Source organism: Aspergillus caelatus (genome assembly GCF_009193585.1).
Source record: "Aspergillus caelatus strain CBS 763.97 unplaced genomic scaffold BDV27scaffold_82, whole genome shotgun sequence".
Taxonomy (NCBI): domain Eukaryota; kingdom Fungi; phylum Ascomycota; class Eurotiomycetes; order Eurotiales; family Aspergillaceae; genus Aspergillus; species Aspergillus caelatus.
The window spans coordinates 125,939-136,961 of NW_022475345.1; the positions used below are offsets into that span (position 1 = coordinate 125,939).

An 11,023-nucleotide genomic window follows, 5' to 3' on the forward strand; every position below is an offset into this window, starting at 1 on the left:
GAGATACTATAATGAGAGTAGGTATACATTCTGTGATACAAGAGCCGCGTATAGTGTATACCAAATGATAACAAGTCTTATAGCAGGGATCTGAACTGTATTGAAGAGTAAACCAATGACTTCCATAAAGCCATTTATTCCAATTGAAGCAAACCCAACCTGCTCAGTAGCAAGTACGAGGCAGAATAACAACGCTGCCCGGAGTTTGGTATATATATCTCCTTGAATCAAGGGAACAATATAACCTTACCAAACACATATCTATAGATACAACAAAAGCAAAACACCATTCAAAACCCATTATATGTGCTGTTAGGGTATCTGTAAATACAGACATTGATGCATAAACGTGCAGAATGCTCAACACCAAGCTCCATATGAACTAACGCTCGTTTGTACCGAATCCAAAGACAATGAGATACCATAGAAAAGAAACATTCGTAAACTTGCAGCGATTTCAAAGGGGGAGAATTCTCTGAAAAGCCGGCTCATATGTGATGTATGTATTTCGTATTTCGTAGAAGATGTTACCAATCCTGACCACGGTCCTTCATCAGGATTTCTATAGCCTCATCTTCGGGAACTGGATTATCATTCAGTTCTTTAACACATTCCGTTAAACCTTCGGCAGCTTCGTCAACTTGCTCAGCTGTCCAGTTAGTACAGGCCATGACCATTCGCCGATAGCTCTGACCAAGTACCACATTCTTCGATTTAAGACGGTCGATTTCATTCATGATTTCTTCGTTGAATGCTTCATAGCCTTGTATGCGTTGCTGCAGAGCTGCGGCAGACGGTAGCGAGTCTAAGAAAGCAGTTTGCTGTTCGGAAAACCCCGAGGCAGGATCAAAGTTTTCCGGAAAGATAACTTCGAATTTGTCGATATCAATTCCGGAGTCTTTGTCGGCATCGCCGACCGACATCATTCTCGATGAATCATATGAATCACCATGGATGCTCTTTAGAAGTACAAGCAAATCTTCAGATGACATCTCAAGGTTTTTGAAGCGCCTGCTCAGTCCTATACGATCTGAGGCTTTGCGCCTGAGCTCGTCAAGTTGTTTCTGTTCAATTTGCCGAGCTTTCGCTGACTCGCGGATTTTTGAATGCCAATGCTCAAACTTCTCGTGCTTTTTAGCGAGATTCGTGGCCAATTCTTTGTCAAGCCCCCCTAGTGTTTCTTGCACTATCGTGCTAATCTGGGCTAATGTTGCTGCACAAAGAGTCAGTGAGTCGAAATAATTATAACGATCAATATAGTTGCCCTCTTACCATCAAGGATCTCCTTCTTAGTCTTAGCTAGTTGGTCCATAAAGGAATCATTCTTGGTTCCAGATTGCTGAGATTGTGAATTTCCATCAACCATATCTACACCCACGCCATAGTCCGCAGGCCGAAGACCAGTATGATTTGGTATGTGAGGGTCTGCACCCACTTCCAATAACTGCGGCACAAGCACAGAACGTGCGCGCCCCGCGAGATTCAGCGCCGTGTCCCCTTGATCATCGCGGAGATTCACGATTTCTGAAATGAATCGACCAAGCGTTATGACCTCAGCGGGTTGTTCAATGTTTGCTCCATTTTCGAGCCCATTCGGGGTTTGTCGGCCCAGCGCGCTACCTCCATGTCGGACTATAAATTCCAACAAGCCCTCTAAATAATGCTTCGCTGACACATGACCGCCGCCGCCCGTTGCAGCCATTACAGCGATATGGTGAAGAATTGTGCGCCCACTGTAATCAACCATGTCAATTGTTGGAGCAAGAACCTGCAGCAAGCGTGGGAAGCTTCTATAGTCATAATTGTTCCTTGTTCCTACAGATTTCTGCAATGCAGTTTCACCGGCACCATTAAGTCGGAATATACTAACGCCTTTCTCGACAAGCGCATGGACAAGGGGCATACGAGCAAGCATTGCTGCCCAATGTAGGGCGTTATTCCGATATTCATCGAGTGGGGTCTCCAAATCGTGACCAGTTAGCTGCATCAAGGCAGGATGATTAGAAAAGTCTTTGGTCCGCTTGTCGAGAAACAAGGTCATAATAAGCTTCATCTTTTGAAACCTTTCAGGAGTTGTCGCTGGAGGAAGTGGTTCAACGCCGCGCTTGTTACCGTCAACCATAGGAGTTGACATATCCATATCTTGATAAAAGGAATCGTTTGGTTCCGTCGGGGTTGCCTCTGTCATCGACACTGCCGAAGGCTCATAATGGAGTCCAAATGAATGTGCATGGTTGGAAGAAGACCGGACTCGCTTGCGCGGAGGTTCAACAAACTCATCGTGATCAAACGCTGAGGTATCATGAGGGTGTCGGCCATTGTGGTGAAGGTTGTTTCCGAATCCGTTGTCGGATGCCATGCTGTACATGCTCTGTTGGCTGGCGAACGGAAGTTGCGATTCTTGACTGCCTGTCTGATTTGAAGGCTTTCGTATGATACTTGATCGCCTGCCATCGATACCTCTTGCTGCAGGAGAATCAAAGCGAGCTTTACTCATAGCGTTGACCGCTGTTGCGGCAGTGCGAGAAATGTTCTGGAAGAAAGTACCCTGTTGTGGTTGAGACATATTACGATTGTCCATGCCGCTGTATAGCCGTTTTCTCTGCGCCGCCATCGCCTGTTCCTTCGTGGGGGTATCTAAAGAGTCCTGCGCGGAACCAGTGGTGCCGTTGGGCCCCATGTCGTATTCAAGAAGCGGCCTCAGCATTTCCTCAACGTGGTATTCGCGACAAAGTTCCACGCCCCTCTGATAGTTCACCCATGTACCTTGGTATTTACCATAGCCTCCCTGGACCTTCTCATGTTCACCAGCCGCTATTTCCTTTTCGAGCGTCTTCGTCCTCCTCGCCTTGACAACACCGGCGACTTTGAGGATCTGGGTGGCATTTAACCAAGAGTCCGAACGACGCTTCATAACGGCGACTCCATTAACTTCCATTTCGTAGACGGAAACATTGGAATAAACTGCCTATACATGAACAGAAAGCGTCAACATGGAATGGACCTTGAAAGAAAAGGCCGCGCGGTCTCACAAAGATAGGATAGAACATACTCTGTAGATTTGAGGCTTCATCTCCTCTTGATACGTCACCATTGCTCCATAACCATTCATGTCTTCAAAGCCGTTGAAACTACCTCGCGCACCATGAGGTAGGCCATTCGAATAGGTAAATGACATTGCCGACTGTTGCGATCCTTTCGGAGGGGGTGTACCTCGAGGAGTTGTTGCCACGGACTGGGAAGCATTGAAAGAGCCAAGTTGCGACTGCGAAAATGACATCCCATTGGCAGACCCAATGCTACTTTGGGAATATGACATGGGTAGGCTTGGACGCGGTGGGTGGTGATTGTTGGAAGCCATTGAACTTGTTTAATTTCGGTATTGGGGCCTCCCAACCCAGGCACCATACACATATATTTCACAGCGCTTAAATCTCTAAAAGTCTCAGCTGCGCCAAATGAAATGGCATAACAACTTTGTACCAAGCAAAAAAATAAAAAGCAGAGCGAGGGAGTCAAGGCATGTGGGGAAATGCACCTATCCTGAGGATCGACCGGATTCGCGCGAAGAGGCGAAGAGGCGCGTGGTTTAGCGCACCGGTCGCGAAAGGGATAGTTCAGCTGGAACCGAACGTATACGACCACCCGTCCAAGAAGATAGTATCACCCACCAAAAGGGTTAGAGAATTGTATAGAAAGAATCAGAGACCTGTCTTCTTCGATTCGTTCCGTCTTGAAATGATTATGCCAGTCCCGACAACGAAGAGAAAAGTCGCGGGGTGGCTACTTAGTCGCGTTTTGGGTTTAGCGTTTTCGGTTTTCGCGTTAACAGCCGTCAAGTCATGTTATTTCCCTTTTCAGTTCGCCTCGGGCAGTCAAAGTTCTTCCGAACACAGATACATCGTTGCCCTACAACATGGGGAGGAAGGAGGCCGTGGAAGCTGCGAAACTAGCTCTCGTCAATCCATGGAAACAACATTCATGGCGTCGTTATTTTCGTGCCTTACTTCGCCAATGTTCTTACCTACCAGACCCCGTTGCGAAATGTAACCTACATGACTATGTTGTCCAAAGATTTCGACGTTACGTGATAGAAGAGCGACGCCCATGGATCAGATGGAATGCCGAGCGGCAGATCTTTCTCTTCAACGAAGCAAAGGATACCCTGTCATTACTGCAGCGAGCGAACGCAGGATATTCCAAACCACTCGAAAAAGTCATCCGAATGGCATATGGGCGAAAAGGGAGACGGAGGAAGGAATTACTGAGCGCTTTGATCGCCCCCGATGTTCCTGCAAATAATACTGCTGTGGAAGAGGCCCTTCAACGACCCCAGAAATACGAAGATGGCTGGGAACCTCCATCAATCGTGATGGAGCTTCTGAAGTCCCAGCAGAACAACGGGATTCTCTCGCAACTAAACATTCGCCAAGTGAAACACCTTGAGCCGCCCATACCTAAGAAATGCATCTGGGGAGATGGGGTGGCCAAATCACGAAGGAGAAACATACGGAAGGATTGGTATACCGATGTCCTTGATCACCTCCTTCCGCCACTACCTGACCCCGACCTGGGCATCTTGAAAGGATTGGTTTCAGGAGAAACGCCATGGAACCCGCCCGAATGGAGGACACCAGTGAACCTCTCCGACAGACAAAAGAAGATTAGGCGATTAACCCGCAGTTATCTAAGAACACTATTAAAAGATGGTCCTGTAAAAGGCCCGACATTCAAGCCGTACTCCAAAGGACGCCCTCATATCATCACGCGACGATTCATGCAAAGGATCTGGAGGCGCACGCTGTGCCTGATCCCGCACATGGAGTGGGACGAGACTGCTAAAAAGCACATCTTCACATGGGACCCGGCCAAGCCGACGCCTAGGCTAGGTATTCCCGGAGGGCCTGAAATATTTGAGGACGTTGATGAACAGGGGAAGATAACGACGACACCAACTGGCTTACTTCCCGGTGCAATACGGGACACAGGCCGCAAGCCATACCGGGAGACGCCTTTTGAATTAGGATTAGAACCCAAACATGAACTCAACGAGCCAAGAAGCAGCCGTCCACACGACCTCGTCGCATTTGGCGTCAAATCCAAAAATTCATCCAGCAAGCCATCCGAAAAACCTTCGCGCGTGCCGTCCGACAAACCACCCAGAAAGCATGACCGCTAGGTATAGACTAGAGGTCTTTCAAGTCCTTAAAACTCCGATTCTTATCGAATGAAGGTATGACAACGCTCTTGGTGTAGATACGATATTTAGCAACATAAAATGTGCAGGGTTATTCAGCACCCTGGAAAATGTGTAACCAAACAAATCACATCGCCTGATTGATAACAGACAAAGCTGCAAACACCCGACGAAGGAGCAATCTGAAAACGACTGGGCCTTGTCGATTATTAATTGAGTGTATTTCTACCAGATACAATAATTTCTTGTGTGGTCAGGACCATACCAAATATTACAAAATCTTCTCTTCTATCATCACTTTGAACTCGCTTTTTATGAGCACCTCAATGTACAGCATGCTTACCCATTAGACAAGCAGTCATCCGGTGCGCCTCATAAATCTCTTGTCCTGTCATTCTCCTGGCCGAGCATCAGGAGGTTACCTACTTCTACGAAGTCAGCAACCATTACATCAAGTTCCAAATTCATGCTCCAATGATCTGGTTGCGGTCGCATTATGGCCACCAGTGCATACATTAACTGGTAAAGCCCGCCTCCTCCAGATACCGATGCATGCCCAGACTATAAACCCCAATCACTACATGTGATTCTAAACTTCTTACTCTTACCCGTCAACAGGGGAACTTGGGGATATTCCTTGGTTGTATAGTCTCAGATGGTCCGATCAATCAGACGGAGCCTGGTTTTTCCTCAACACCTCCATTGCTAAACTGCTCGGACTTGATGAAAGATTCGAGGAAGTCCTCCAGATAAACTTTCTTTCGCCCGATGAATGATAGAATGGCAAGGCAGGCCACACATGCTCACCTCATTTTTCTATGTATAGGAAGGTTTATCCGAATCAAGTCTTGAGATTGCTAGATAGCTCTCTTCTTCAGAGGGCGAGCAGTCTAGATGATATTGAACACCTAATAGGAAGGGACTCTGACAGTATAAAAGTATTCCGCGCGCATAATGATGTTTATACATAGATTGCATAATCGATCGCCCAATTTTGCTCTAATCTCTAGAAAGCGATATTGTATTTGCTATATCATAACCTGTGTTCAGGACAGGTTAATATGTTCTATGTTCATACAGATTGATATACATACACGTATACTTGTATAGAGATTGCTGAGCAATAATTCCATCGTTAACCTAGAATTTACCTGGTAAGCATTACTGAATCAATCGTTAATTAAAGAAAAACCTACCTTATTTCCTGACCGCCACGACAAACAACCGTGGATAGGGTAGCAGAACCCGACCATCGATTAACTTGGGATACGCACTCTCCAATCGCTTCAGATATTCGCTTAAAAATGCTTCTTTATCCTGCGGTGACAATGGGTCAACATAGGGTCTTAATCCGGTGCCCTTTACCCATTCCACGATGGCTTTGTGATCCTCAAGTGAGTGGTAGTACTCGGTTTTGAAGATGTTCACCTCAGAAGACAAATCCTTCAGTTGATCATATATCTCCTGTGGTGACTGAAAGGTATCTCTGCCGACATTGCTGAGAGTGGACGCCCAGGGACCATTGGTGGCAACCTCCCTCATCAGGACATGGGAGGGCTCCATCAGATTGTCTGGCACTTGAAAGGCAAACACTCCTCCGGAGGGTTGAGTCTCCATCAGGCCCTTAATGACGGCGATCCGCTCTTCCTTCTTCAGCCATTGGAAAACAGCATTAGAAAAGAAAAGATCGACTGACGGAGGCGGGGAATAGGACCGCAAGTCTTCGACACTGAACTCGTAGGTTGGGAGAGCCGCCTTTGCTTTCTGAATCATGTCGGGTGATGAATCCATTCCCACGATATGAGCATCAGGGTATCGAGTTGCCAAAACAGCGGTTGAATTGCCCGGTCCACAACCCAGATCAACTACTCTTTTTGGGGCTTGGAGAGGAACCCGAGCAAGGAGGTCGCGAGCCGGCATAGTCCGCTCATCTTCGAATTTTAGATATTGAGTGGCACTCCAGTCATTCATAGACATGACTCTCGATGAGAATGATAGCGCTCTAAAAGGCGATAACTGTGTGAGGGATGGCTTCCCGGAGAGGAAGGCGCGCCTCGTAAACAATGATTGAGTATAGATAAACATGTAGAACGATAAAAGGCAATCCAGAAATGTCGAGATAGGATTTAATTCTTTACGAGACAAAATTCTAGCTGTAAGTCTTATTAGCTTGCAGTAAATACAATGAATGTTATTAGATACCGATAGGAATCAGGCAATAGATATAGTACGTAGTATTGTAGTATTGCTAACATTCCTGATTGACAGGGTACACTTGATAAGTAGCGAAAATCGGAGCATCCGGATTTAGCTTAGATGCACATCGGACCAGCTCTGACACCCTGCCCATCATTACTGGCCTGTTTACATCCGATTAGCAATCAATAACGCCCGTGGGAATCGTTCTATGATTTCTTTGTTATAGTAGACATGGATACTGGGGGAGCTGATTTGTGGGAGTTCATCAGGCGAGGTTGCGATACCCGGCTTCTCGTCATTTGAGAGTAGTTGGCATCGGAGTGAGGCAAATATCAGAGTACCAAATACATACAAGGGTCTCTGTGGCGAAAAAGAAAGAGACTATACGATCGAATAGTCAACCATGTAGACGATTGGCAATGCTCATTATGGTGCACTTGCTAATAATGTACCTACTACTATATACACAAACTTCTTGAATATGATATCGATCGACTGACATGCTCCCGTTTCTGTACGATTTATGGGTCGTTCTTTAATTACTTGTTAACACAGCCCCTTTACCCCGCGAAGCCATATTGTTCCTTCCTTCACTTGTCAGCTCCCCAAGTAGAAAAGTAATCTCAATAAATCTCAGACTTAAAAACTTTCGACTTGTCTTCTGTGTTTATTTCTCCTAGCTTACATGCTTGGCTTCGCTCCACACCCCCGCGTAACATTACAAGCATCCTTAGTTGCTCATCATGTCTGACCAGTACGGTGGCCATCAGTACAATCAGTACGGGGCACCGCCACATGGCAATAACCAATATGATGGATATGGAGGTCAACCAGGAAACTATCCTACACATAACCAATACGGGCAGCCTCCGCAGCATGGCTACTATCAATCTACAGTATGTCTAGCTTGAGTGCTGTCTTTCCCTCCTTATACTTCTTAGGACCATGCACCCGCCGCGGCTATCGCTGCATGAGAGTGGAACTATTTCTTGGCTTTTCACTATCTACTAACACTTCAATGTTGCAACTTATCTCAGCCCGCTTACGATCAGCAACCTCATACCCAGTATCCCTCGTACGGCCAGCAGCAGAATTATCCCCCACCCTACAGCGCCGGCCCCCAACAAGGCGGATATCCTGGCGATTATGGCCACGGGCAAGGCTCGTATATGAGCCCACCGCAAGATGGTGGCCACTCCCCCTACCCCCAGCAGCAATATCATCAGGGTGAGAGTGCTTCGTATTACGGCGCTAGCTCGCAGTCAGACTACGCTTCTCAGCCGGGACAGGAAGGGGAGAAAGGGCTTGGCTCAACAATTCTTGGGGCTACCGGGGGTGGTTTTGTTGGCCATAAGGTTGGGGGCGGACTACTGGGCACCGCAGGAGGTGCATTGGTTGGAGCTATAGGCGCGAATATGGCCAACAAAGCGTACGTGTCTCATGCATGATCGTTATCCGCTGCGTATCTATTAGACTCATTATGCTAACTTTGTGAAACAGCCATAAGAAGCACAAGAAGGATAAAAAGCACAAGAAGGAAAAGAAGGATAAGAAACACCACCACAAGCGCAAGTCCAGTTCCAGTTCGTCGAGCTCGAGTTCGAGTTCAAGCTCTTCCGATTAGGTAGCTTATAAGGGGCAAACGATGTGGCAACGCTGGTGATACTTTATTTTTGCTCTATCATGACCACAAGAGCAGGAGCAGGATACCTTATCTGTAACAAACGCTGGTGTTAAAATGTTAGTCTGTTGTTGTGGAAGCTTTCTGTGCTCTGTATTTCCCTATCCTTAGCTGAACCAATATCCGCAGTATGAGACAACGTATGACTGCAATCCTTGATTGCCAATCATAATGGCCACATGCCTCCATAGTGCTTGCATTGTTCAACTTACGGAATCTACTATGTAGATAACACTCATTCCCGCCACATGAACAAGTCTGGGAGCTTAATGCTGAGTAGAACCTCAGGAAATCAGGAAAAGACAAAACACGAGCAATGACATCAAGTGTGGTAGCCCTATTGGTCCTTGAGGTACCATCTCGCCACAGTCGGCTGTGCGTCGGATGCTTCGATTTTTGCGGGCTAAATCCGACGAACTATAAAAAATAATCACGGGATAGATGACGCCGTTGATTTTTCTCTTTAGGTTTTGCGGACTCAAGCCGATGAAATACCGAGTAGTGCCGCCGGATGGTGTGACCCGAGTAACCTCACAAACCATTCATATACTACTGTGAATGTACTAGTAGAAGGCTCTTGAGAAGTTAGGAAGCTGTCGGATAAGGGAAAAAGCAGATAAGAGGATGAACCACTTAAGCTTGCGATGACAGAAGTGGCGGATTCATGTGCTGCCTGCTAGTACCGGTCCTGTGGTAGGCCTGCCGGTAGCTACTAAAAAGGCAGTATTGGTCCACACTACTAATGTTGACATGCACGAGGCGAACAGAAGTGGACAATGTGGTATTCATCTGATAATATGTGAGCTCTGGTTTCTTTTTATCTGAAATATGGTTATCCTGTGTAAAATTTTGCTTTGAACAAAAGTGATTGGTGGGTTTGTTAATAAGTGGCAACCTGGGTTAGGCAATACTGCGAGTATGCAGTGGTGACTGTGCTTTGAATCATTGAATATCTGGCGGTTAGAACTAGATGAGTAATAGAGTACAGTGCGGGATTAATAGAATAGCATAGATTGTACGGAGCATAAGGGCAAAATAAGGAAAATAATAATTCTCCCTGAGGAACTGTCTAGAACAAATATGGAAGGATGGTACTTTGTCCATCGGACCATGCAACAAATGGTGACGAGAAAATTTTTGATTACGTTGTCTTGTATGAATCACAAGCAAGGGTGGTTCGTTCAAACCTTGGCTAAAAAGAAAAGGAAAAGTAGTAATTTTATAAGATTTTTAGACAATGAATGTATGGGTCAAAGAATGATTCGCTGGGTGAATATTAGCTCGTGAAAATTTTACTTCCCTTATAATTTATTTTTCTTTCTTTCTTTTTCTTTTCCATTTCCCTTTTATTCTTTTTTTTTTTTTTTATTTTCACCAAGTTCCCCTTTTGTTTCCGTATTGCCACTCATCTCCGAGGTTTTCGCGGGGGATAAGGATAAGGAGTGGGAAAATCCGGAGATTTGAACTTAAGCGTGAAGGATGGGACGAAAAAAGTCAAAATTCGATGGTCGATAAGGGATAACGACGATAAGGGCTTTTTGACTTTAATATTTCTCCGTCTGGAGTTCGACAGATCATCAACGCTGCATAGCCTTGCATACGCTCTTCCCCCGCGTACATATCACAGGCATTAACGCAGAATATAACCTGCCAGGATGAAAGCACGCATTCGGCGGTGAGGTTTAACTCTTATTCAATCTGGCGGTGATGCGTCGTCTTACTTGGCTGCGACTTGTAAGCCATCGTTTCAGCCGTTGGGTTGCGACGAATAAGCGGTCGACTTGTCGACCCCCGAATATATATCCCTGGATGCTTTGTTTCTCTTTTTGTCAAAGAAGTATCATCCGAGCTCCGTGTCGTAAAACAATCCATCTCTGAATTACTCCTGATATCCTCCCTTTCAGTTGGTCAATCCTTGTAGATCTCAATTCGACAGGGAAAAAAAA

General features: G+C 46.0%; 4 protein-coding genes across 4 annotated transcripts; 2 read left to right on the forward strand and 2 right to left on the reverse strand.

Annotated features, from left to right (window-relative positions):
• Positions 1-141: 141 nt before the first annotated feature.
• BDV27DRAFT_127983 (putative APSES transcription factor (MbpA)) lies at positions 142-3,730 on the reverse strand. The gene is made up of 3 exons (XM_032066886.1): positions 3,053-3,730; positions 1,273-2,968; positions 142-1,213 (listed from the first exon to the last, which is right to left on the reverse strand). Exons 1-3 carry the CDS (start codon positions 3,359-3,361, stop codon positions 528-530), a joined length of 2,691 nt encoding a protein of 896 aa, XP_031927869.1. The 5' UTR covers positions 3,362-3,730; the 3' UTR covers positions 142-527.
• Positions 3,731-3,895: 165 nt separating this feature from the next.
• On the forward strand, positions 3,896-5,412 carry BDV27DRAFT_127984 (uncharacterized protein). Its single transcript, XM_032066887.1, has one exon. It carries the CDS (start codon positions 3,917-3,919, stop codon positions 5,177-5,179), a length of 1,263 nt encoding a protein of 420 aa, XP_031927870.1. The 5' UTR covers positions 3,896-3,916; the 3' UTR covers positions 5,180-5,412.
• Positions 5,413-6,022: 610 nt separating this feature from the next.
• BDV27DRAFT_127985 (S-adenosyl-L-methionine-dependent methyltransferase) lies at positions 6,023-7,381 on the reverse strand. The gene is made up of 3 exons (XM_032066888.1): positions 6,394-7,381; positions 6,292-6,337; positions 6,023-6,237 (listed from the first exon to the last, which is right to left on the reverse strand). The coding sequence occupies exon 1, from the start codon at positions 7,280-7,282 to the stop codon at positions 6,395-6,397; it is 888 nt and encodes a 295-aa protein (XP_031927871.1). The 5' UTR covers positions 7,283-7,381; the 3' UTR covers positions 6,023-6,237; positions 6,292-6,337; position 6,394.
• A 508-nt stretch (positions 7,382-7,889) lies between these two features.
• Positions 7,890-9,191, forward strand: BDV27DRAFT_111190 (putative glutamine-serine rich protein MS8). The gene is made up of 3 exons (XM_032064533.1): positions 7,890-8,292; positions 8,434-8,825; positions 8,897-9,191. The coding sequence occupies exons 1-3, from the start codon at positions 8,140-8,142 to the stop codon at positions 9,018-9,020; spliced, it is 669 nt and encodes a 222-aa protein (XP_031927872.1). The 5' UTR covers positions 7,890-8,139; the 3' UTR covers positions 9,021-9,191.
• Positions 9,192-11,023: the final 1,832 nt, after the last annotated feature.

Coding starts and splice junctions, on each gene's coding strand:
- BDV27DRAFT_127983 (XM_032066886.1), bottom strand. CDS start 3,361: ATGGCTTCCAACAATCACCACCCACCGCGTCCAAGCCTACCCATGTCA. Junction 2,969..3,052: donor TGAAGCCTCAAATCTACAGA/GTATGTTCTATC, acceptor GTTCATGTATAG/GCAGTTTATTCCAATGTTTC. Junction 1,214..1,272: donor TAAGAAGGAGATCCTTGATG/GTAAGAGGGCAA, acceptor CTCTTTGTGCAG/CAACATTAGCCCAGATTAGC.
- BDV27DRAFT_127984 (XM_032066887.1), top strand. CDS start 3,917: ATGGGGAGGAAGGAGGCCGTGGAAGCTGCGAAACTAGCTCTCGTCAAT.
- BDV27DRAFT_127985 (XM_032066888.1), bottom strand. CDS start 7,282: ATGTTTATCTATACTCAATCATTGTTTACGAGGCGCGCCTTCCTCTCC.
- BDV27DRAFT_111190 (XM_032064533.1), top strand. CDS start 8,140: ATGTCTGACCAGTACGGTGGCCATCAGTACAATCAGTACGGGGCACCG. Junction 8,293..8,433: donor ATGGCTACTATCAATCTACA/GTATGTCTAGCT, acceptor AACTTATCTCAG/CCCGCTTACGATCAGCAACC. Junction 8,826..8,896: donor GCGAATATGGCCAACAAAGC/GTACGTGTCTCA, acceptor TTTGTGAAACAG/CCATAAGAAGCACAAGAAGG.